Here is a 23,734-nt window from a genome sequence, read left to right on the forward strand (position 1 = left end):
TAACGAGTTCTGGATTAACGAAATAATGAATTATCGAATAACCGAATTAATGAATTAATGAATTAATAAATTTGACGAACTAACGGATTGACTAATTGGTAAAATAACAAATTAATGAACAACCGAAAGAATAAATTACCAAATCAATGAATTAGCGAATTAATGAATTAAGGAAAAAGAGACGAGCCAGCCAAGGGCTTCAAGTCTCTCTAGTATTATTATATAACAGTATTAATAATAATTAATGAGTTAACGAAGTTAACGTGTTGACGAGTTAAAAAAAAAAAACAAATTAACGAATGAATTAATTAATTAACGAATTACCGAGTTAACAAAATAATGAATTAACGGTTCAACGAATCAACAAATTAACGAACATACGAGTTAACGAATTAACGAGTTATAGAAGTAACTAGATAACGAAATGGTTCTCGACAACGACCTGACGGGCACAAGAAGGCGAGGTGCGCAGCGGGCAAGGTGGATCGATCAGGTGGAAGATGACTTGCGGACCCTCCGTAGACTGCGTGGTTGGCGACGTGTAGCCATGAACCGAGCCGAATGGAGAAGACTCTTATATACCGCACAGGCCACTTCGGCCTTAGTCTGAATAAATAAATAAATAAATAGATAATGCAATAATGAATAACGAATTGACGAATTAGCAAACTAACAAATTAACGAATTAGCGAATTAACGAATTAATGAATTATCGAATTAACGAATAACCTAATTAACGAATTAACGAATTAACGAATTAACGAAATAACGAATTAACAAACTATCGCATCAACGAATAACGGATTAACGAATTAACGAATTAGCGAATTAACGAAATAACGAATTAATAAATTATCGCATCAACGAATAACGGATTAACGAATTAACGAATTAGCGAATTAACTAAATTAATGATTATCCGAATTATAGAATTACCGAAATAACTAATTGATGAATAGGCGAATTATAGAATTATCGAATTATCGAATTATCGAATTAACGAATCAACGAAATAACGAATTAACGAATTAACGAATTAACGAAATAACGAATTAACGAATTAACGAATCAACGAAATAACGAATTGACGAAGTAATAATTAACAAAGTAACGAATTAACGAAATAATGAATTAACGAATGAACAAATAACCGAATTAACGAGTTTACGAATTATTGAACATCCATATTAACGAATTAACGAAATAATTAATTGATGAATAGCCGAATTAACTGATTATTGCATCAACGAATAAACAAATTATCTACTTAAGAAACTAACGAATTAATTAATTAACGCATTCAACGAAATAACGAATTAAGGAATCAACGAATTAACGGATTTACGAATAAACGAATTAAGAATTAACGAATAAACGAATTAAACTGTTGTGAATTGACGAATTAACGAACCATCGAGTTATCGGTTTACCGAATCAATGAATTCTTGAATTAACGAACTAAAGAATAAACGAATCAACAAATTAACGAATTTACCAATTAACGAGAAAAAGAATCAACGAATTAAGCAACCATCGAGTAACGAATTAACGAATTAACGAAATAACGAATTAATGAACATCCGAATTAAGAAATTACCGAAGTAACTAATTAATTAATAGCCGAATTAACTGATTATTGAATTAATGCATTAACAAATTAACGAATTAAGGTACAATCTAAGTAATGAGTTAACGCATTAACGAATGAACAAAATAATGAAATAACAAATTAACGAATCAATGATTTAAGAATTTAAGGATTTATCGAATTAATGAATTAATGAATTGACGAATTACCGAATTAACGAATTGAAGAATTAACGAATTAATGAATTAACGAATTAACGAATTAACGAATTAACGAATTAACGAATTAACGAATTACAGAATTACAGAATTAACGAATGAGCGAATTAACGAATCAACGAATCAACGGTTTAACTAATTAACGATTTAACGAATTAACGAATAACCGAATTAACAAACTTCCGAATTACCGAAATAATTAATTGATGAATAGCCGAGTTAACTGATTATTAAATATTAACGAGATGACAAATCGACGAATAAACTAATTATCTACTTAAGCAACTAACGAATTGATGAATTAACGCATTCAATAAAATAACTAATTAAGGAATCAACGAATTAACGAGTAAACGAATTACCGGATTAATTAGTTAACGAAATAACGATTTAATGAATAACCAAATGAACGAAATAACGTTTTAATGAATATCCGAATTATTTATTTAAATAATTAACGAACTTACGAGTCAACGGCACGGCAAATGCTGGGTAAAGCGTACCATTGGTACTTCGGGTACCTGAAGGAATAAAATAGACCCCATCTCGCGGTCCTTAGCCTCTTACCCAGCAACTCCTATCCCTACCTCCCCGCGGTGCTGGCCGGGATACGAGCAACCTTAGGGAAGATCGGGTAACCAACCTAGGTGGGAACTATGGTCGTATGCTGACAGGGAAGGGGGGGTTTGCTCCTCTCCGGAGGTGCAAATATTACTTAGCGTCTGTTCTCCTTGTCAGGATCGGCTCACAACAGCGTCTGTTCTCCATGTTAGGGGCAGCTGATCATCGTCCGAGTGCCAGCGAGGGACTCTAAGTGAAACTGTGCACCATGGTCCACCGGAAATAAGGAGGAATGGTCCTCCGGAAATTTAGGGGGTTTGGTGTCAGGCCCTGCAAGCCAGCCTTTAAAAAATCTTAAGCAACGAACAATCAACAAGAGAGTACGGACCGGAACCATCGGCGAAGACCACTGCGACGAAAAGGGACTAGCGATTGGAAACTCGGTTCGTGGAACTGCAAATCTCTCAACTTCATCGGGAGCACACGCATACTCGTCGATGTGCTCAAAGACCGTGGATTCGGCATCGTAGCGCTGCAGGAGGTTTGTTGGAAGGGATCAATGGTACGAACGTTTAGAGGTAATCATACCATCTACCAGAGCTGCGGCAACACACACGAGCTGGGAACAGCTTTCATAGTGATGGGCGATATGCAAAGGCGCGTGATCGGGTGGTGGCCGATCAATGAAAGAATGTGTAAGTTGAGGATCAAAGGCCGGTTCTTCAACTTCAGCATAATCAACGTCCATAGCCCACACTCCGGAAGCACTGATGATGATAAGGACGCATTCTACGCGCAGCTGGAACGTGAGTACGACAGCTGTCCAAGCCACGACGTCAAAATCATCATAGGAGATTTGAACGCTCAGGTTGGCCAAGAGGAGGAGTTTAGACCGACTATTGGAAAGTTCAGCGCTCACCGGCTGACGAACGAAAATGGCCTACGACTAATTATGGCCATTCGCAGCACCTACTTCCAACACAGCCTCCCGTATCGGTACACCTGGAGATCACTACTGCAGACAGAAATCGACCAAATCGACCACGTTCTGATTGATGGACGGCACTTCCCCGACATTATCGACGTCAGGACATATCGTGTCGCTAACATCGACTCTGACCACTATCTGGTGATGGTTAAACTGCGCCCAAAACTATCCGTCATTAACAATGTTCGGTACCGACGACCGCCGCGGTACGACCTAGAGCGACTGAAGCTGATGTCGCCACTGCATACGCGCAGCATCTCGAGGCAGCGTTGCCGGAAGAGGGTGAGCTCGATGGGGCCCCTCTTGAGGACTGCTGGAATACAGTCAAAGCAGCCATTAACGACGCAGCAGAGAACAACGTCGGGTATATGGGTCGAAGTCGACGGAACGATTGGTTCGACGAAGAGTGCAGACAGATTCTGGAGGAGAAGGACGCAGCGCGGGCGGTCGCGCTGCAGCAAGGTACCCGGCAGAACGTGGAACGTTATAGACGGAAGCGGAGACAGCAGACTCGCCTTTTTCAGGAGAAGAAACGTCGCCTGGAAGAAGCGGAGTGCGAGGAGATGGAACAGCTGTGCCGTTCTCAAGAAACGCAAGTTCTATCAGAAGCTCAACGCATCCCGCAAAGGCTTCGTGCCGCGAGCTGAAATGTGCCGGGATAAGGATGGGAGCATCTTGACGGACGAACGTGTGGTGATCGAAAGGTGGAAGCAGCACTACGAGGAACATCTGAATGGCGCTGAGAGTACAGGCAGTAAAAGTCGAGGCAGCGGAGGAGATGAATACGTCAGTTCAGCGGACGATGGAAGCCAACAAGCCCCCACCTTGAGGGAAGTTAAGGATGCCATTCAACAGCTAAAGGCCAATAAAGCAGCTGGTAAGGATGGTATCGGAGCTGAGCTCATCAAGATGGGCCCGGAAAAGCTGGCCGCTTGCCTGCACAAACGGATAGTCAGAATCTGGGAAACCGAACAGCTACCGGAGGAGTGGAAGGAAGGGGTTATATGCCCCATCTACAAGAAAGGCGACAAACTGGAGTGTGAGAACTTTCGAGCGATCACCATCCTTAATGCCGCCTACAAAGTTATATCCCAGATCATCTTCCGTTGTCACTATTAGTGAACGAGTTCGTGGGAAGTTATCAAGCCGGCTTCGTTGACGGCCGCTCGACAACGGACCAGATCTTTACTGTACGGCAAATCCTTCTAAAATGCCGTGAAAACCAGGTCCCAACGCACCATCTGTTCGTTGATTTCAATGCGGCATACGACATTATAGACCGCGTAGAGCTATGGAAAATTATGGACGAGAACAGCTTCCCTGGGAAGCTTACCAGACTGATCAAAGCAACGGTGGATGGTGTGCAAAACTGTGTGAAGATTTCGGGCGAACACTCCAGTTCGTTCGAATCGCGCCGGGGACTAAGACACTAGGACTCTAGGACTAACTTTCGTGCCTGTTGTTCAACATTGCGCTAGAAGGTGTCATGCGGAGAGCCGGGTGTAACAGCCATTTTCAACAGATCCAGTCAATTTATTTGTTTCGCGGATTACATGGACATTGTCGGCTGAACTGCAAAGGTGGCAGAACTGTGCACCCGCCTGAAACGTGAAGCAATAAAAGTTGGACTGGTGATGAATGCGTCAAAGACAAAGTACATGCTAGTGGGCGGAACCGAGCGCGACAGGGTTCGCCTGGGAAGCAGTGCTACGATAGACGGGAATACCTTCGGAATTCGTCTACCTCGGATCCTTGCTAACGGCTGATAACAATGTTAGTCGTGAAATACGAAGGCGCATCATCTGTGGAAGTCGGGCCTTCTACGGGCTCCAGAAGAAACTGCGGTCAAAAAAGATTCGCCACCGCACCAAATGTGTCATGTACAAGACGCTTATAAGACCGGTTGTCCTCTACGCAGTGTTGGTAAAAACTCAAAATCTCAAAACTCATGGATGATTCAAATCAAGCGTGAGTTGAAACGCACCCAACTCAGCACCTAAAAACTCATGGATGAGTAGAATCATTCATTTGAATCATCGTAGGTTTTCTTTTGTTCTCCTTCATTAAAAACAGTAAATTGACGTTTGTCGCATAAAATATGTGACACTTTTTTATGTATAAGCAATAAATTACACCCAAATCAATTTCAAATGCGTTTTTAAACCAAAATGATTTTTTGGCAAATGAGTGAAATGATGCGTTTTAGCATGAAAAATTCAAGCGTGATGCATTCCTTTATAATCGCAAACGATTTCGTTCGCACGTGATCGCTCGTTGATTGAGATTTATGAGTGATTTTACCAACACTGCCTCTACGGACATGAAACATGGACAATGCTCGAGGAGGACTTGCAAGTACTCGGAGTATTCGAGAGACGGGTCCTTAGGACCATCTTTGGCAGTGTGCAAGAAGACGGTGTGTGGCGAAGAAGAATGAACCACGAGCTCGCCCAACTCTACGGCGAACCCAGTATCCAGATGGTAGCTAAAGCCGGAAGGGTACGATGGGCAGGACATGTTGCAAGAATGCCGGACAGCAACCCTGTAAAGATGGTGTTTGCTTCCGATCCGGCAGGTACAACGTTTTGACGTCAAATACCCAGATGAGCAGCTGAAATACCCCAAACCAAAATCCGTACCCTGTCTATCCTGAAATTACGCAATCCAACCTTGAGTCGCCACGAGTATCTTGGTCAATGTCCCTTTCCCCTTACTAACTGTTGATAATAATGATATAGTTTGTAAATATCATAAAGAGTTTCGGCTCCGTTAAGTGTTATACACGCCTGAGCCAGTCAAATAAATGCAATATATAACAAAATCTAATCCAAGGTGTATGCTCAATTTTGCGATTGACTGTATTATAGGTCTTTGTATGCTCAATTTTGCGACTGTATTAAGATTCACAAATAAAAATTGATTTTATGAATGCAAAAATTAACTTCTAGCGAAACCTAAAATGACAGTTCAAGCGTAAACCGTGTTATTGTATATATTATACAGATTTTACCATAGTATTAATATGATAATCAAAGTATATTCTTGCACAATGTTATGATGTGGTAAAAACTGTAAAGTATGTAAAATTCCAATTTTTCGAGTCGATTTTTACATTTAGGCCCTTTTCCACTTCCCCCAGTTTACCTTACCATTTTTATAGCACTGTATGGAGAATCACAAAAAGGTTCTGGTCTAATAAACTATGTTTTTTGAACTCATCTGCCTTTGCATTATCTTCAATTCCGCAGTGTTCTGGAAGCCAGTACCATTGTACAATGTTTTCTGGGCACATCTATCGCAGTGAAAGAATGCATAGGGGAAGGAGGGGCAATATACCCTAGCTAAGTAAAGACTGCTTTAATGTCTTAGCTGTAACGATTTTCATGGGTATTTTTACCTCATACAACAGTTGATTAATATAGCTAACTGATGCCATCTAAAAATTATAGAAAATCTCAATCATATTCATAATATTCACATGTCAAAAAAGTGGTGATATTTCGCTGCCGGAAAAGTCATGAGGCAAAACGGCAATTATTAGGGAACAACGCACCACGCGTCGGCGAATCCACATTCTGGTATGGACAGTGCGTTTTGGAGCCTCTTCCCCTACCCTTCCCAGGCAAGTTTTGATGTTTCATTTATAGTTAATCAATGATTTGCATACCTATATTTTCATCCAGACGGACATAAACACATTTTATTATGGCAAAAATCTTCGCTTGGAACACCGGTGTATAGTTTGTTATTCATTGACAATGATAGTGTTAACCCATGGCCGAATATTCTTGCTCCCGTTTTTGTTCAAATCTTTGGCCTATGGTCGATCACAAACTTCGCTCATCGTTGTACAGTCACTCTCAAAATTGAGCGTACAGTATGGATTAGTTGACTACATTCGAAAATTTCAAAGGAAATTAAATGGTTGGCTCGGTTGTTTTTAATGCATTTCAATATTCATCCCTTCCTTCAAGTTGAAATTTTTTCTCTAAAGTTTATTTATTTGAAAATAATCTCAAAATACGCCTATTAGATGTGACAAAATTGAGCGTACAGCGAATTTTTTTCTATAAAATTTCTTATTATAAACACGATTAATTTGGGAAAATTCAGTCGGTAAATGATGAAAACAGATGTAAACATACAAATAAAACGACAAATGTTAGGAATGATATAATTTAAATTTAGTATATCTTCAACTTAAATTAGTTTTAAAGCTCGATTATTGTCTCAGGTCTATCATTAGGAGTAATATTATTGAATCCAATCATTCACAGCCAAATTCTAAAAGTACAAGGTGCATGTTAAGGTACCGAACATAAAAAAACAGATTTTCAACCCCGTAGAGCACTTCTGATTGAACATTGAAAAGATAGGTAGCTTAAAATCGTAATTTCATAATTAAATTCGGATTAAACTCCATGATCTGTTACCATAAGGGATACAATTGGATGATTTCCATTTGGCGAGTAAAAATAAACTTTTTTAAAAGTTCGGCAGCTTACTTAATGATATCTTGGTGAATTTAAATGATTCAACCAAATTTGTTCCTACGGTGACTGAGTCTTCAAATATAAAATGACATCTTATAATGCATCCGTGTGCTGCTCTTTTAATAATATTATTATTAATGAGTGTCCTGAGCTTATAAGCTACCTATACATCTACTTTTAAATAAAGTTATACTTAATTTGAAATATGCCGTTCCCAACATTTGTCGTTTTCTCTGTATGTTTACATCTGTTTTCATCATTTACCGACTGAATTTTCCCAAATTTATCGTATGTCTCGCTCGATTTCGATTATCTATCATATATAAGACACGATGCCGGTGAAACACATATCTTAAAGCATCTATTTTGCCCAGCGGCATTGAATTGTTAAATAGCATTGTTTATACATCTTATTTGGTCGCCATTTTGATTAAAACATGGTTTAATTTCAACACATTGAATGTTTAAGTAGCGGATGTTTATTATTATAAATATAATCACGAAAAAACAATATTAAAATACATTAATCGTGTTTATAATAAGAAATTCTATAGAAAAAAATTCGCTGTACGCTCAATTTTGTCACATCTAATAGGCGTATTTTTAGATTATTTTCGAGTAAATGAACTTTAGAGTAAAAATTTCAACTATTTTATGTACGCATGCATTGAAGAAAGGGATGAATATTGAAATGCATTAAAAACAATCGAGCCAACAATTAAATTTCCTTTGGAATTTTCGAATATATTCATCTACTCCATGCTGTACGCTCAATTTTGAGAGTGACTGTAGTGCAGCGTGACTAACAGTGCAGCGTGTGAGCTGCTACTCATGTGTGTTTTTTGTTGTTCGCTGTTCTCGCGCAAACTGCATGGCATGCAGTGATGGTACTCATGCAGTGCATGTGTTATGTGCGTAACAGTTGGCGCGCTTCAAGTCCAATTAGAATTTAAATTTGAATGTTCGTGCATATAATAATAATTGTCTTGCCGTACTAACCCAAGTAACCATTTGCACTATATTACGCCAAATCGCCATATAGGGCCAATATACCGCTTATGGTATTAAAGTAGCACTATATGGCCGATTTGACGAAATGTACGGCTTATTGGTTACTTGGGAAGAATCGCCTATAAAAGGTGATTCTACACTTTATGTATCGTACAGTATTCGTTATCGTATCGTAACCTCCGAGCTAGCACGCTGCCTCTCGGAGGTAATAAACCCATTAGTAAACCGTACATCAGTAGATTGCCTTCATCATCGTCCGGGAGAATGAGTCAAGTCCAGAGTTTTATGGAGCCGTCACGCTAGTGGAACCTCCAACTTCCCAATCCATACATGCTGTCTCTCATATTTTATAAGGAATGTTCTCCATAGGTTTAATCCAGTCACTATTTATACTCATCACCGGCTCATTTTGAAAATTTCGCGAAAGATTTGACCAACTAAGTCTTCTGACTTTAATAACTTCATTAGTTTGACAAAGAACATTAGGGCCGATGCCCACGTAGCGGGTTTTCAAGCTGCGTTGACGCACAGTGGCGGGCTCACATACAAATACCGGACAAAACCTGATATGTTGCTCAAATTTTTCCCAAAGACGCTAAATTCATTTTGAGGTTAGAATTGTTATCCAACATTATATTATGCTACTCGAGTACTTCTGGAGGTGCAAGCCTTAAGGTCTGAAGCATTAACAGCGTCCTTATTCTAACATTGAAGCAGTCAATTTCCAGCTTTGGAGCAGCTATCACACTATTGGAGCATACTATCCACCGGAAAGAAGACCAAAGATATAGGTGTCAATTAGGGTGGCTCAAAAAACACTTTTTCAATTTTTTTGATGGGCCGCCCTTTTATTCGGTTCTATTTGATGCCCTGATGCTCTGGGCAAAATTTCAGCCAAATCGGTCAACGTTTGGGCGGTGCTAAACTCGTTGGAAGTTTATATGGAAAAATATATGCAGAAACATCCAAAAACAGTGATTTGCAGTTGGACGGCACAATTTACAATCAAGGGCCATGAAACTCATTCAGTTCTTATAGAATTAAATACAGAATGTTATGCTGAAAACCGCGAGAAGATTAGAGTTTATTAGGAAAAGATATTAGCATTTTACTGGAGTGTTGTAGGGGTGAATTTATTTCTTTTCAAAGGCAAAAGAAACGAAATTTGCTCAAACCCCACTTCAGTGAAATGCTAATAACTTAGCCGGGAAAACTCTAATCTTCTCACGGTTTTCTGCATAACATTCTGTATTTAATTCTACAAGAACTGAATGAGTTTCATGGCCCTTGATTGTAAATTGTGCCGTCCAACTGCAAATCACTGTTTTTGGATGTTTCTGCATATATTTTTCCATATAAACTTCCAACGAGTTTAGCACCGCCCAAACGTTGACCGATTTGGCTGAAATTTTGCCCAGAGCATCAGGGCATCAAATAGGACCGAATAAGAAGGCGGCCCATCAAAAAAATTGAAAAAAGTTTTTCCCATACTAATTTGAGCCACCCTAGTGTCAATACATGATACCAGATCGTTCTGAATCTCTCCCGAAAAAAACTTTAGTCAAATTTTCTTTTACAAATTTTCATACAAATTTGTTCGGGAGATGTTTTTACAGCATTAACTTCAACAAGCCACCAAAAATTGAATTTACAAGCTACAATCATCAAATTTTAGAATCAGTTTATTTAATAGGGGAACGGTTCGACACTTCATCTCATAGCTCCCATTTCAATTCCATCATAAATAAAACAATGAAAGGGTATTTGATTTGTTATTTATTTTTGTGATTTTTTTCTACAGTGAGCATGTATGTTAGCAAAAAGAAGCGACAAGATTGGTGCTGTATTTCTCTGTTTTGCGATGAGATGAATATATGTTTAGTGAGATGGGAAACGGAACAGTTCCCCTAAATGTGTGAAATTAAAAAAATACGAACTTCGCGAAACGAACAAATTTTTTTTGAGTTTTTGTCCGGGTTTCCGCCATTGTGTGACGCCGCGTCCACGCAAGGTACCTAGAATCAAATGTAGTCGTGCTCACGTATACGTGTGCATAAACTCCATTCGATGTTGGGTACATTGCGTGGACGCGGCGTGCACGCAGTTTAAAATACTAAATATCTACAGCAACTCTACAAAAATGGCGCACGCTTCAGATCTTTTTATTTTCTTGAGCAAGGGTAAACCGAAATCAGTCTAACAGACACCTGAGGATGTAAATTCAGCCGATTGGTATGCCATTAACTCTTGTCTTATACACTAAGAGCAAAACCCTTTTTCTAGTCCATACTCCTCCAATCCGCAATCAAGCGATACATCACTTCAAATCTGGTTGGAATGGATGGAACCGAATATACTAAATTACAAACGTATCGGCGAATGTACTACGTTCGTTGGAAGTTTGTGAACGTGAACCGAGTATTGAGGCGTCACATTAGTTGAATCGAAGATATCAGAATAGATTTAAGCTTAATTTCTGAAAAGAATAATTGTTATAGTAATTTTTCACTTTCATCTGTTTTATATTTCATCTTAATGAATTAATACTATTTTAACAGCAGATATAAATAATCCTTATTATACTTTTATTCATTGTTGTAATAACTGAAATAATTGACCTCACCGTGGTTATCTAATGCTTTCTATTTTATCAATAGAGTTTTTGGCTCAGTAATGTTCGTCATAATGTGTTGCTTCTTACTATATATTATTAGGATGATTTATCGATTGGATTGCGTTATATATTCATACCCAACCTAGTACAATTTGAAATGCTCAACCGAATTACCAGCTAATTTATATATTTGATCAGGCGTTGATGGTGCTCCAAGCGAGACCCATTCATGCGGTAAACCCGCATCTTTGCGAGCAGCCATCAATGCATGCCTCAGCGCAAAAATGATGGAAATGGTCATATTCATCGCCGGCTCACCAGTTGCTTTCGAGCGCAGTACTCCGGTGGAATTGGAGCTGTTTTGCAGGAAGCGAACACGGAAGTCAACGGGAATATCCTTGACGCCAGGAGGTTTGTAGGTCCAGGTGCGATTGGTCAGCAGAGCTCCGTTCTCCGGGTCGAAAACAAGAGCCTCCGTCAGATAGTAGCCCAGCCCCATAATGAACGATCCCTCGATTTGACCAACATCGATTCCAGGACTCAAACTTTCACCAACGTCTTCGAGTATGTCCACACGACGAAGTTGAACATTTCCGGTAAGAATATCAATTTCGACTTCTGAGCAGCTCAAACCCCAAATTATGTATGGTGTCAAATCGGAAGCTTTGTACATGTATGTTGCAGAAAGATCGATACTCTGGTTATGGCACTTTTCAACAAGAGTTTCCCAAGAATCGTCTTTATTTTCCTCCCGAACTGGTTTCATGCGCTCCAGAATAATTTCGCAAGCTCGTTTGGCAGCCTGTGGAGTAAATCAGATTTCATAATTTATAAAAGTTAGAACAAGTCATCGCATACTCACATATGAAACAGTTTCACTCGTCATACTACCGCCAGTACAAATTGCATTAGGTGAGGTCAAATTATTTGTGGGCTTGATAATAACTTTGTCCATAGGAATATTTAGGATATGAGCAACAACCTGCGCAACTTTGGTGTTCATGCCTTGTCCCATTTCGATTCCACCATGTGAAACGGCAACGGTTCCATCGTTATGAAAAATAGAAATTATTGCCGATAGTGATCCAAAATATCCAAGGGGATATCGCATTGGCACAATGGCAATACCGCGCTTGCGCCAACGGTTTTGTTCATTGAATTGTTCTATTTGGTTCCTTCTGACATCATATTGTACATCTGCACGGAACTGAGGCATCAGTTCGAGCATTTTCATATCTTCCGGCATGTTGGCCATTCGAACATCCAAGGGGTCTTTACCGGTTGCGAAGGCGATATGTTCCATGATGGTTTCAATCATAGCAACGCCTTCTGTAGTTCCTGGAGCACGGCACCAAGTATTGCTAGCACAGTCTGTCCGAACACCTTTGGGGACTGTTTTGAAGACGCTTTTATCGTAGCAGTTGCTGAAGAATTCGCCGGCGTGACCCATCGATTCGTTGAAAGATGATCCAAAATCATGCATGTACTCGTTATACAGCTTAACAATCTTTCCATCGTTATCAACGTCAACTTCGTAGTCAGCAATAACTGGATATCGCTTTCCAATGGCTTCCATGTTCGCTTCTAGGGTCATGACGAATCGAACCGGTCTCTTGGTCAAATGGGCGGCAAGGGCGCATGCGCAAGCTATCATAGTTGCTCTCGTTCCTTTACCACCATAAGCCCCACCTAATCTTCGAACGTATAGGTTGAGGCTATTCTGCGGAACTTTCAACATTCTAGCAATTGCAATTTGGGTGAAATCAACCCATTGCGTTGCGGAGTACACATCCATGCCGTCCTCGATGGGAATACAGACGCATGATTGAGTTTCCATGTAGTAGTGGTATTGACCACCGATCTCGAAACGACCCTTTACCTTAACATCCCCACCGGACGCACTGTCGTACTTATCACCGTGGGTACCGTAGCTCATTTCTTTGATGCGATCGTTGGCTTTCGCTTGCAGCACATCTTGAACCGTGGGGTAGAGTTTAGCCACTTCACGCTTGCCATACGTAACCTTAACGGCTTTAACGGCGCGATTTACCAGGGCAAAGGTTTCCGCGACCACCATACCGATCGGTTGACCATGGTATTCGACCTTTTCGGCACAGAAGATTGGTTCCACCTCATTGCCCATGAAGTCCGGGAAGTACATGAAATTGTTGACACCGGGGATGTCCTTTGCCGAGAAAAATGCAACCACTCCTGGAATTTGCTGAAAATTAAGAGTGAATTAAAAGGGAGTTAAATTACATCGATGAGGCATGGAAATATTCTACTGTTTACCTAATGAAAGATCAAAGAAAAAATGTTGTGCTGGTTGATTAGGAAGAGTGATGGTACTCTACTGGTTATATAATGAGACGTCGTCATGGTCTTGGAGAAATGCGCGAAAAGTCGAGCCTTTTTTTTTTACTGACAAAACATCATCCTCATCCATTATAGCAACTTTGCACCTTAGTGTTCTTTCAGCCAAATAACCCCATTTTTGCATTCGCATATCATGAGGTTAACACGATGATACTTTTATGCCCAGGGAAGTCGAGACAATTTTCAATCCGAAAATTGTCTAGACCGGCACCGGGAATCGAACCCAGCCACCCTCAGCATGGTCTTGCTTTGTAGCCGTGCATCTTACTGCACTGGTGAAAAAAATCACAAAAATAAGAAACAAGTCATGATGATTGAAGGGATGGAAATAGGAGCTATGGGATGAAGTGCCGAACCGTTCCCCTACTAAAAATCAAATCGATCACTACTGCATCAGCCGATAATGGAGATGGACCTTATTGGTGTCTGGAATAAATTCAGCGGTGACGTCCATCAATGACTGACCATCAAGGACTTCTCATTGCTCAAATTCAGCGACCGGAAGAAATGTTCGAACGGCGATTCAACAATGTGAAGGGATCATTTGATGATGAATTTGAAACTCGTACAGCGGATGTTCAAAATGGCTGCAAAATGGTGGGTTGACATCAAGGAAGGAGCGCCCAACAGAGCTCTGGTCCCCACAAGTCCCTATCTCACGCTTCCACGGGTCGTCCGATGACAAAAGACCGCCAGCTAAGGGTTGTGTACTTAGCTGGTAGTGCAGCCTGGGCACTGTTGTCCTTCTGACATCAGCTAGAGTGAGAAGGTACGCCTCGAGCGTCTGTTCACCAGGAGGTGCGGCTCAAACAGCGTCTGCCTGGTACCCAGCGGCTGATTAACGAAATGCTGTATTGCGTCAGCTATACCTAAGGTGGCAGCCCCAGCATCGCGATGTAGGTAACGCGACCTCGGTAAGGTAGCTTACTGAAGCCTCTCAAATACCACGAAAAATGGAGATAGAAGAAAAAGAGAACGTTATTTTTGGCAACCGACCCGGCAACGATATAAAGACTATGATTGGAAACTCGGTACCTGGAATGTCAGGACCCTAAATGAACCTGGACGAATGAGCCTTCTAGCACGCGAACTGCAGAAGGTTGGAGTGAACGCGGCCGCTATTCAAGAAGTCCTATAGCCCAGATCCGGAGAACGTGAATTCCGAGCCGTGGACCCCACGACCAACACTGCATTCAAGTATAACATCTATCACAGCGGCGGCGGAAAAACAGAGCATGGAGTTGGTTTCGTAGTGATGGGCAAGCAGATGAAGCGAGTGATGCGGTGAAAACCCATTAGCGAACGAATCTGTGTGTTGAGGATACGGGACAAATTCTTCAATTACAGCCTAATCAACGTTTACGCACCGACAAACGATAAATCAGACGACGTGAAGGACACGTTTTATGAATGTCTTGATAAAGCCTATGGAGAGTGCCCAAAGCATGACGTGAAAATTGTTATCGGAGACGCTAACGCTCAGGTCGGTAGAGAGCCTTCACTCCGCTACCAATGACAACGGCCTACGGCTAGTAAATTTTGCTGCTGCCAGAGGGATGGCCATCAGTAGCACCTACTTTGCACGAAAGAACATCCGAAAGCACACTTGGAGACACCCAAATGGTGAAACTTGCAACCAGACAGACCATGTTCTGGTGGATGGGCGCCATTTCTCGGATGTTATCGATGTGCGGACATTCAGAAGTCCGAACATTGACTCTGATCACTACCTCGTTGTCAGTAAAATTCGATCACGGTTGTCAACTGTATTGAACGAAAGATCACAGCGAATGATGCGTTACAATATCTAGCGATTGAGGAGTATCGGCTAAGTACCGCCAGAAGCTCGACGAACGGATAAGTGCAATCAACGTTAGCGACAACATCAACGATCTATGGGAGTCGATCCATGGAGCGGTGAGCACAACAGCACGAGAAGTGGTAGGCACTACACAGAGGCGACCCAGGACGGGTTGGTTCGATGTGGAGTGTCAGACAGCACTCTCTGAGAAGAACGTTGCCAGAAGCCGGATGTTGGTGTCGGGTACCCGATCGAATAGAGATACAAGGAAGCAAGAGCAGCCGTAAAACGAACCCACCGCCGTAAGAAAAAGAGTACGAAGAACAAGTTATTAGTGAGGCGCAGGAAAAAATGGAGCCGAACGATATGCGGAGGTTTTATGAGTATGTCAATGGCGTGCGGAGAGAGACAGTGCCATCTCCCGTCATGTGCAACGAACAACAAGGGAATTTGCTGACAGATAAAACTGAAGTGGCTGCCAGGTGGAAGCAACACTTCGAGACTTTGTTGAATGGAGGAAGTGGCGGTGCATCGGTGAACAGAATAAATATTAGCGACGATGGACAAGCTGTGGAGTCACCTACACTAGATGAGGTTAAAAAAGCTGTCAAAGAGCTGAAAAACAATAAGGCTGCGGGGAAGGACCAGCTCTCGGCTGAACTTCTCAAACATGGCAGTGAGCAGCTTTATGAAGTTCTGCACCATATTATGTCGAAAATATGGGAAGACGAGGAAATGCCTGCTAGCTGGTTGGACGGCCTCATTGGCCTCTCTTTAAGAAAGGGCACAGACTGGAGTGTGCCAATTACCGAGGAATAATCCTCCCTATTTCGGCGTACAAAATTATGTCCCGTATTCTGTTCAACAGATTGAGACCGCTTGAAGCAGGTTTTCATGAGGGCCGATCAACGACGGATCAAATGTTTACCCTGAGACGAATCCTTGATATATTCCGGGAGTACAACTTGCAGACACATCATCTGTTTATTGATTTCAAGGCGGCGTACGATTCAGTGAAACGGAATGTATTATGGCAAATTATGCTTGAACATGGTTTTCCGGCGAAACTGATACGGCTGATTCGTATAACGTTGGACGGATCGAAATCAAGTGTAAGGGTTGCGGATGAAATATCGACGTCATTTGTTACCTTAGATGGATTAAAGCAGGGTGATGCACTCTCGAATCTACTGTTCAATATAGCGCTCGAGGGAGCGATTAGGAGAGCTGGTGTAAAGAAGCGGTACCATTATCACAAAATCGCATATGCTCCTGGGATTTGCGGACGATATCGATATTATCGGGATTGATCGCCGTGCCGTAGAAGAGGCTTTTGTGCCTTTTAAGAGGGATACAGCGAGGATTGGACTCACGATCAATACCAGAAAAACGATGTACATGGTCGTTGGCAATCAACGTGGGTTCATTAGTAGTGGTGGTAGCGAAATGGTGCTGGATGGTGAAAAATTTGAAGTGGTACCGTGGACCCCCGATAATTTGAACGGTACCTAATTCAAATTAACGGGGTTCATTTTTAATTTGAACTTCTGGTTACTCTATTTGCATCAGAAAAACTGGTTTCTGGGCGCTCTCTTTGCTGGTTTGTTTTGATTCTGCGTTCCGTTTCACGATGTTTCACTTTTCTTCTCTCGATTCCACGTGCTAAATGACGTTTGAACCATTTTTAATTTGAACGATGTTCAAACCAACGGGGTTCAAATTAAAAAGTGTTCAGATTAAAAGCGGTCATATTACCGGGGGTCCACGGTAGAAGAATTTGTGTATCTTGGAACGTTAGTGACGTGCCATAATGATGTTACCCGCGAAGTGAAAAGGCGTATTGCAGCGGCAAATAGGGCTTATTACGGACTTCGTAACCAGCTTAAGTCCCATAGTCTGCAAACGAAAACAAAACTCGCGCTGTATACTACTTTGATTTTCCCGGTGGCTTTATATGGCCATGAGATATGGACATTAAAGGAGTCGGATCGGACAGCTTTTGGAGTATTCGAGAATAAGGTGCTGCGGACAATACTCGGCGGTAAACAGGAGAACGGTATCTGGCGGCGCCACATGAATCATGAATTGTACCAGGTGTATAAAGGGCTGGATGTATTAAGCTTATTCAACACGGCAGACTACGATGGGCTGGTCACGTTGTTCGTATGCCGGAAGAACGTCAAGCGAAGATAATATTTAGTAGAGAACCCGGAAGAGGCCGCAGGCTTCGTGGAAGGTCGCGTACACGGTGGCTTTTTGCAGTTGAAGAGGACCTGAGGGCGCTCAATGTTCAGGGCGACTGGAAGCGATTGGTCCATGATCGAGTCCAGTGGAGAAGGATACTCCATTCGGCGTAGGTTCATCGAAGAGCTGTAGCCCATCAAGTATCAAGTAAGTAAGTATGAAAAAAGGACTTTACATTTAAAAATCTGCAATTCCTTTTGAAAACAGGCCGTCCGTGTATTGCTTTCTTAAAGACAAAAATTATACATTTTCAATAAACAACTTAACCAAATTGTTCTTCTTACAAGGGCATTATCTCTGCGTTTAAATGTATACGAGACTCAAAAACGGCACTGACCCATCTTACTCCGTGATTAGTTTTGCCCCACCTTAGCCTATGTACTTTTATAACCCACATAAACTGTAGGTATTTACTTACCAGAGCATCCGATGCGTCAATATTTTCAATCCTGGAGTGCGCTTCTGTAGCGAGCACATAAGCCGCATACAGCTCATGTGGCAGCGCCGGAAAGTCATTGGTGTACTTCGCTTCTCCGGAGGTTTGCGCAAGCCCTTCGATCTTCGGTATGTTCTTTGTTAGCGGATAGTTTTCCTTGACGGTATCGAAACGCTGCGAAGCCGTCGATAGTGGTCTTTCCAGGACCGTGCCCCCGGATTTGAACGAAGATTTAACAGAGGCGGTGTTTTCGTTGCCGGCGATGTTTAGAATGAACTTGTAGAGCAAAGAAATGGCCAGATTTTTACGGTACTCGGGAGATGCATCTGGTAGAACCCAGTCTGGGTGGAGCTCGTCTGAAAGTGTTTTCAGTGCATCCTGAACGGTTTCGTTCGTGAAAAGGTTTTTTCCAACGAGATAGTTCTCTGTTGATGCAGCATGGGTAAACTGAATGAGAGAGGGGAATGTTCTTACGATTTGAGCTTGATAACAATATAATTAATAATTCTTACATTAGGGTTGATACCACCGAAGCAAATAGTTGCAGATTCAACCACGGTTTTGATGTTATTGAATTTGAACAGAAAAGCACCATTCACATAGGCATGTGCGTTTTGAGCTCGCGGCATGATTTTGAATGAGCGGAATTCGTGGTATTTTGGGTCCAAGGGTGGTAGACTGACGTTCAAGATCAGCTTCTTGTTCATGTCCAAACTGACGAATTTCGATGGTTTGACCTCCGTAGTCTTGCCACCAGACTCGACTTGAATTGAAAGATATTCAATAAATTATCACATCTAATATAGACCGTGAAAACCTACCTATCGTCAATGTTGCTCCAATCGCTTCTAGAATAAGATACAAATCGGAAGGAAACTCATTGTGTTGGTTTTTGATGCTCAAATTCCCAGCAATTGTTCCCGTATTTCGCACAGGGACGTTGGCAATCAAGTCAATGTGATTTACAAGTTCTGAACAGTATGCAAATTTATCGTTTTCTTTCGCAGCGGTTGACAAAATGTCCATCAATTCGGTTAATGATACGCCAGCTCCGATGACCAAGTTGTTAGCAAGGGAATGGTATCGCAGTTCGTCTATCGAATTGACATCGATGAATACTTGAAGTTTATCACTTCTACGATAGACACCTGTAGGAATTGTAATGATTAAGTTTGGGCGGCACTCCTTTAATATATATTTATACTTACCATGTGCAGTGTTACCTGCGACCAACATGTATGGTTTCGATCCAATATTTTCAAAAATAGCAAAAACATCACTTATATTATAAACCTTGTGCCATTCTTTATCCTCAGTGAAACTCATATGGATACCCTTCTTATCAAGAAGCTTTCCAGCGGCAGAGCATTTTCCAGCACACGCACTTCCAGTCTTCGGGCAGATCTTGTTGAGGTCCTCAATATCCATGCAGGCCTGCTTCAATCGAGGCTCGGCATCATATGCAAGCGATTTGAATGCATCCAAAATGGGACGATAACCAGTACAACGGCACATGTTTCCTCCGAAGGCATTCTCAACTTCATCCATCGATACTTGGCCCTTTTTGGATTGCAACAGGCTGTACATGTTCATGACCATGCCTGGGGAGCAGTACCCACACTGCGTGCCGTTGAAGTGCGCCAACACCTTTTGCGTTGCGTGATAGCCATCGTACTTGTCTCCAATCCCTTCCACGGTGACAATGTCCAGTCCATGGCAAGAGAACACTGGGAACAGGCACTAAAATTGAATGATTTATATTCAGTTCAAAGAGGGAATATAAAATTGGCCATCAATTTGGAAATATGAGTGAAACCAATTTAACGTAACTAATAAATCGCTATCACAGTGCTATAATGGCGTTGAAGAATGAAGATGCACTGAACTATCTCGACTACACCCAACGCACCAAAGTCAATAAGTCTTGACTAATTGTGGATCACTCGATAGATAATTTGCTCTGGTTTTGAACAATTACTAGGATTGAGAGAAATCAAACATACCGAATTTACAGCCCACGACGCGCTCTTCTTGGTAACTGGATGAATTCCGTTGACATTGACGATACAGGCTCCGCATCCTCCCTCCAGACACATAAACTTCGTCCCACTGAGGTGGGCATGGTTGCGGATGAACGTGTTCAGCGACGTATCAACGGGGACGGTCTTTGGATCGACTGCAATAGTTGGTTGAGTACAGTATGGTTAGAATATAGTTATTTAGAAAATGCGTCACACTCTTTTGTTTTGACTAGTCATGCCGTTATTTTGCGACCGGTAGATACCGCCGGTAGAATTATTTACTCTAACACTTCAACTGTTTTGATTGCATGCTTCCCTATCGCAAAATTACTTGGTTGTCATTCCGCTTACATATAATTTACGAGAGCACCTTTGTGGGATCGTTAGTTTCCTGATAAGATATCGGGTGCACTTTTTATAAATGTTTGATTTACGTATCTATCCAACGTGATTTCCAGTTTTATCTAGGATGGGTAGTCAAATACAATGTGTTTGGCATTTACTATAATACAATGTGCATTTAGCATTTACTATGATACAACTGAAATTTTTAAATATAAGTTGTGCTTCTTTCACAAATTAAAAAAATCACATTTGCTAAAGACTTTAAAAGTTGATGTCTCTAAGACTAAACATATTAAGTTATAAATGAATGATCTATTAGCAATTATTCCAAATGCCCATAAATTGAAATATAAGCATGTTATCTAACACTTGAATCCTATATCTTCTTTATTTTGCATGGCAATTGTTGAAGTTTTGACGAGGTATATTTTTTAAATGTTTGATATCGTTCATGAATCTAAAAATAACCCATAAGAATTTCATAACATGAAGCAACTTACCCGAGTAACTCTGTCCGTTTATGGTGAAAGTGACTTGCATTTTTATTTGGTAATACACCTATTAACTTTGATTAGTGCCACTATATTCCCTTTTTTTCTCAGTAAAACTCAAATAGATTGCTGCTGTACTAGATGTTCTCACTACGACTTATCGTGAGCGAGTGTGAGACTACTACCAGCTGCCGGTTAATTTAACGGCCAAAAAATACGCGCCTACGTACCATTGATTACAGGAATCACGCGAATCTGTTGGAATCTTCAAAGTAAAGGTGATCTAAGTAGCGTTTAGGAAAACTTTTATTTTATGAAAAAAATGTATGTCATAAACGGTTATAAGGTTTGCAAAGATAGGTATTTAACAATCATTTAGCATTTTTTCGACGCACAGTGCACGCGGCGGTAAAAAGACGCAAGTGTGCATCGGGAAAAAGCTCGAACGCACAATTCCGGAGACGAGCCAGCCTCGGGCTGAAAGTCTCCTTAATAAAGAAACAAAAAAAAAAAAAGCTCGAACGCAGCATGGCCGCGCTGATGCACACCTTGCGCTATTTTAACGCTGTGGGCATCGGTCCTTATGGCACAATGCCCGCATTCGCTTCATCAGACTTCTTGTTATATACATTTGTGATTATCATTTCTCTATCTGTGCGATTGCGCATTCATACCTATTTCTTCGGTCTGGTGACACATGTGAGCATTGAGTACGAAAATGGGCATCGGAGTTAGTTTGTTTTATTGTCATCTGTAATCACAAGAGATTTTCTCTGTCACGCGACGGTTGAATGAAGTTGATGGCGATTCAGTATGTATCCACACATGCGACGAGCTTCCGATTTATTCTAAGTGTAGAAGGTGTTGGAATAAGTCTGCCTTAACACAGAAATTTCTCATAACGTAAAAACGTAGTTTTGGACTTTTTAATGTTTGCCCATTAAAAAAGTGAACTCAATGACATTATCACTTATCAGAAAAATCATAAGGGTTGTGTACAAGACACGACCGCCCGACGTAAACTACGTGAAACAGTTTGGTAAAATGAAGAATCTAGTGCCATTATCCATGAGTATTACAAAATTACTCTTTGGATTTATTATGAAATTTACATTTTAAAAGGAACTAATATATTTATGTAATTAAAACAAATTTATTGAATTTCCGAGTTTTGTATAATATGAGTAGTTTAGTTTTGTTTGTTTAAATTCAATTCATTGCTCTTTTTCGAATTTTTCGAAAAATATTCTAAATGAGCTTAACTAAACTTGGGTATTTCTAAATTTCAATTCATCAAGTTTAATTGCACTTTTTACTGTATTTACTCGTTAAAACTTTAGAAATGAGGATAACTACCGTCAAATCACTGAAGACGCACACATGTTTTTGCAAAGACCACGCGTCAAAGCGCACTCGTGATTTCGCTACAGACGGCATCATTTCGATTGAACTGTCTCCATCTTCATCTTTCGATAGATTGTTAATAATCCGCCATCCCAATCACAAGCTGCAACAAAATCAAATAAGATCTTGAGAAAATTTCACCTGGCTGCTACTGATGCCATCCATACGAATTCATAATTGTAGCATCTCCTCCCGGGGCGCACTCGTGATTCTGCTACGGACGGCAACATTATGGCGTCGCCAAGTGCTTAATTTGCTCTTTGAACAATATTCGCCTCACCTCTTCCTTTGCATAGGATGGTGGCCCTGAGAAGAACCGATGCTGGGACCGCCGCCCGCGACATTTCTAATGAAGTGCCACGCCCGCGGGGGAGAGCAGTTTTCTTATCATCAATAAAGATGGCCCATGGTGTGGGTCGCGCGGTCGTCGTCGTCAGCATCAACAGCACTCAGATGAAATTTTCTTGCGTGTCTCTACGATGGCGGCTATGGTGGTGTTTATTTCTGCAACGGTTGCGTCTGAAGTGTCATCAGTGAAAGCAGCTCTTAAGCCATAATTTGAGGCGAGACGAATTTTGATCAAAGTGCATATCAATCGCTTGGTGATGGCTGATAGTTTCCGTCAGTGGCGGAATCACGACCGTGCGTCAGGGACGCTACAAAAATTTATTCACATGGATAGCATCAATACCAGTGAAATTTCCCCTCAAGATTATTATTTTAGTAGATAGACTGCTACTTGTTTCAGGATTAACTTCCATCCATGCAAATACATTTTTGCAGCTTCTCCTTCTGACGCACGCTCTTCGTTTCCACCGATGGCGTAGGTAGCGCTCGTAACAGGATCGTTGCGACAGAGAATCCAACGATGGCAATCTGTTGCAGTGTAGCATTTGAGTGAAATACTCTTGTGATATTCTGACTATCGGATGGTTGCTGTTGTGTTGGTGATTAGAAATCCGCATGATCTGAAATCTGTCCTTTTCAGGGCATTAAATTTTTCATTGGAGGAATTTGGTTTGACTGAGAGTAAACTCATGAGATTGTTGCAATAAATCGGCAGCAGTAACGCAAAAATTCATGAGATTCAATCCATCATTCGACTTCTGCAGAGTAAGTGATTAAAATGCATCGAAAGATAAA

At 41.1% G+C, this 23,734-nt stretch overlaps 1 protein-coding gene across 1 annotated transcript; it reads right to left on the reverse strand.

The window, feature by feature from the left end:
• Nucleotides 1-11,360: 11,360 nt before the first annotated feature.
• Nucleotides 11,361-21,372, reverse strand: LOC134211344 (aldehyde oxidase 1-like). Its single transcript, XM_062688124.1, has 8 exons — nt 21,197-21,372; nt 20,334-20,506; nt 19,539-20,070; nt 19,152-19,478; nt 18,843-19,093; nt 18,313-18,777; nt 12,336-13,694; nt 11,361-12,275 (listed from the first exon to the last, which is right to left on the reverse strand). Exons 1-8 carry the CDS (start codon nt 21,234-21,236, stop codon nt 11,616-11,618), a joined length of 3,807 nt encoding a protein of 1,268 aa, XP_062544108.1. The 5' UTR covers nt 21,237-21,372; the 3' UTR covers nt 11,361-11,615.
• Between the last annotated feature and the right edge of the window lie 2,362 nt (nt 21,373-23,734).

Source organism: Armigeres subalbatus, chromosome 2 (assembly GCF_024139115.2).
Source record: "Armigeres subalbatus isolate Guangzhou_Male chromosome 2, GZ_Asu_2, whole genome shotgun sequence".
In the NCBI taxonomy this organism is placed as follows: Eukaryota; Metazoa; Arthropoda; class Insecta; order Diptera; family Culicidae; genus Armigeres; species Armigeres subalbatus.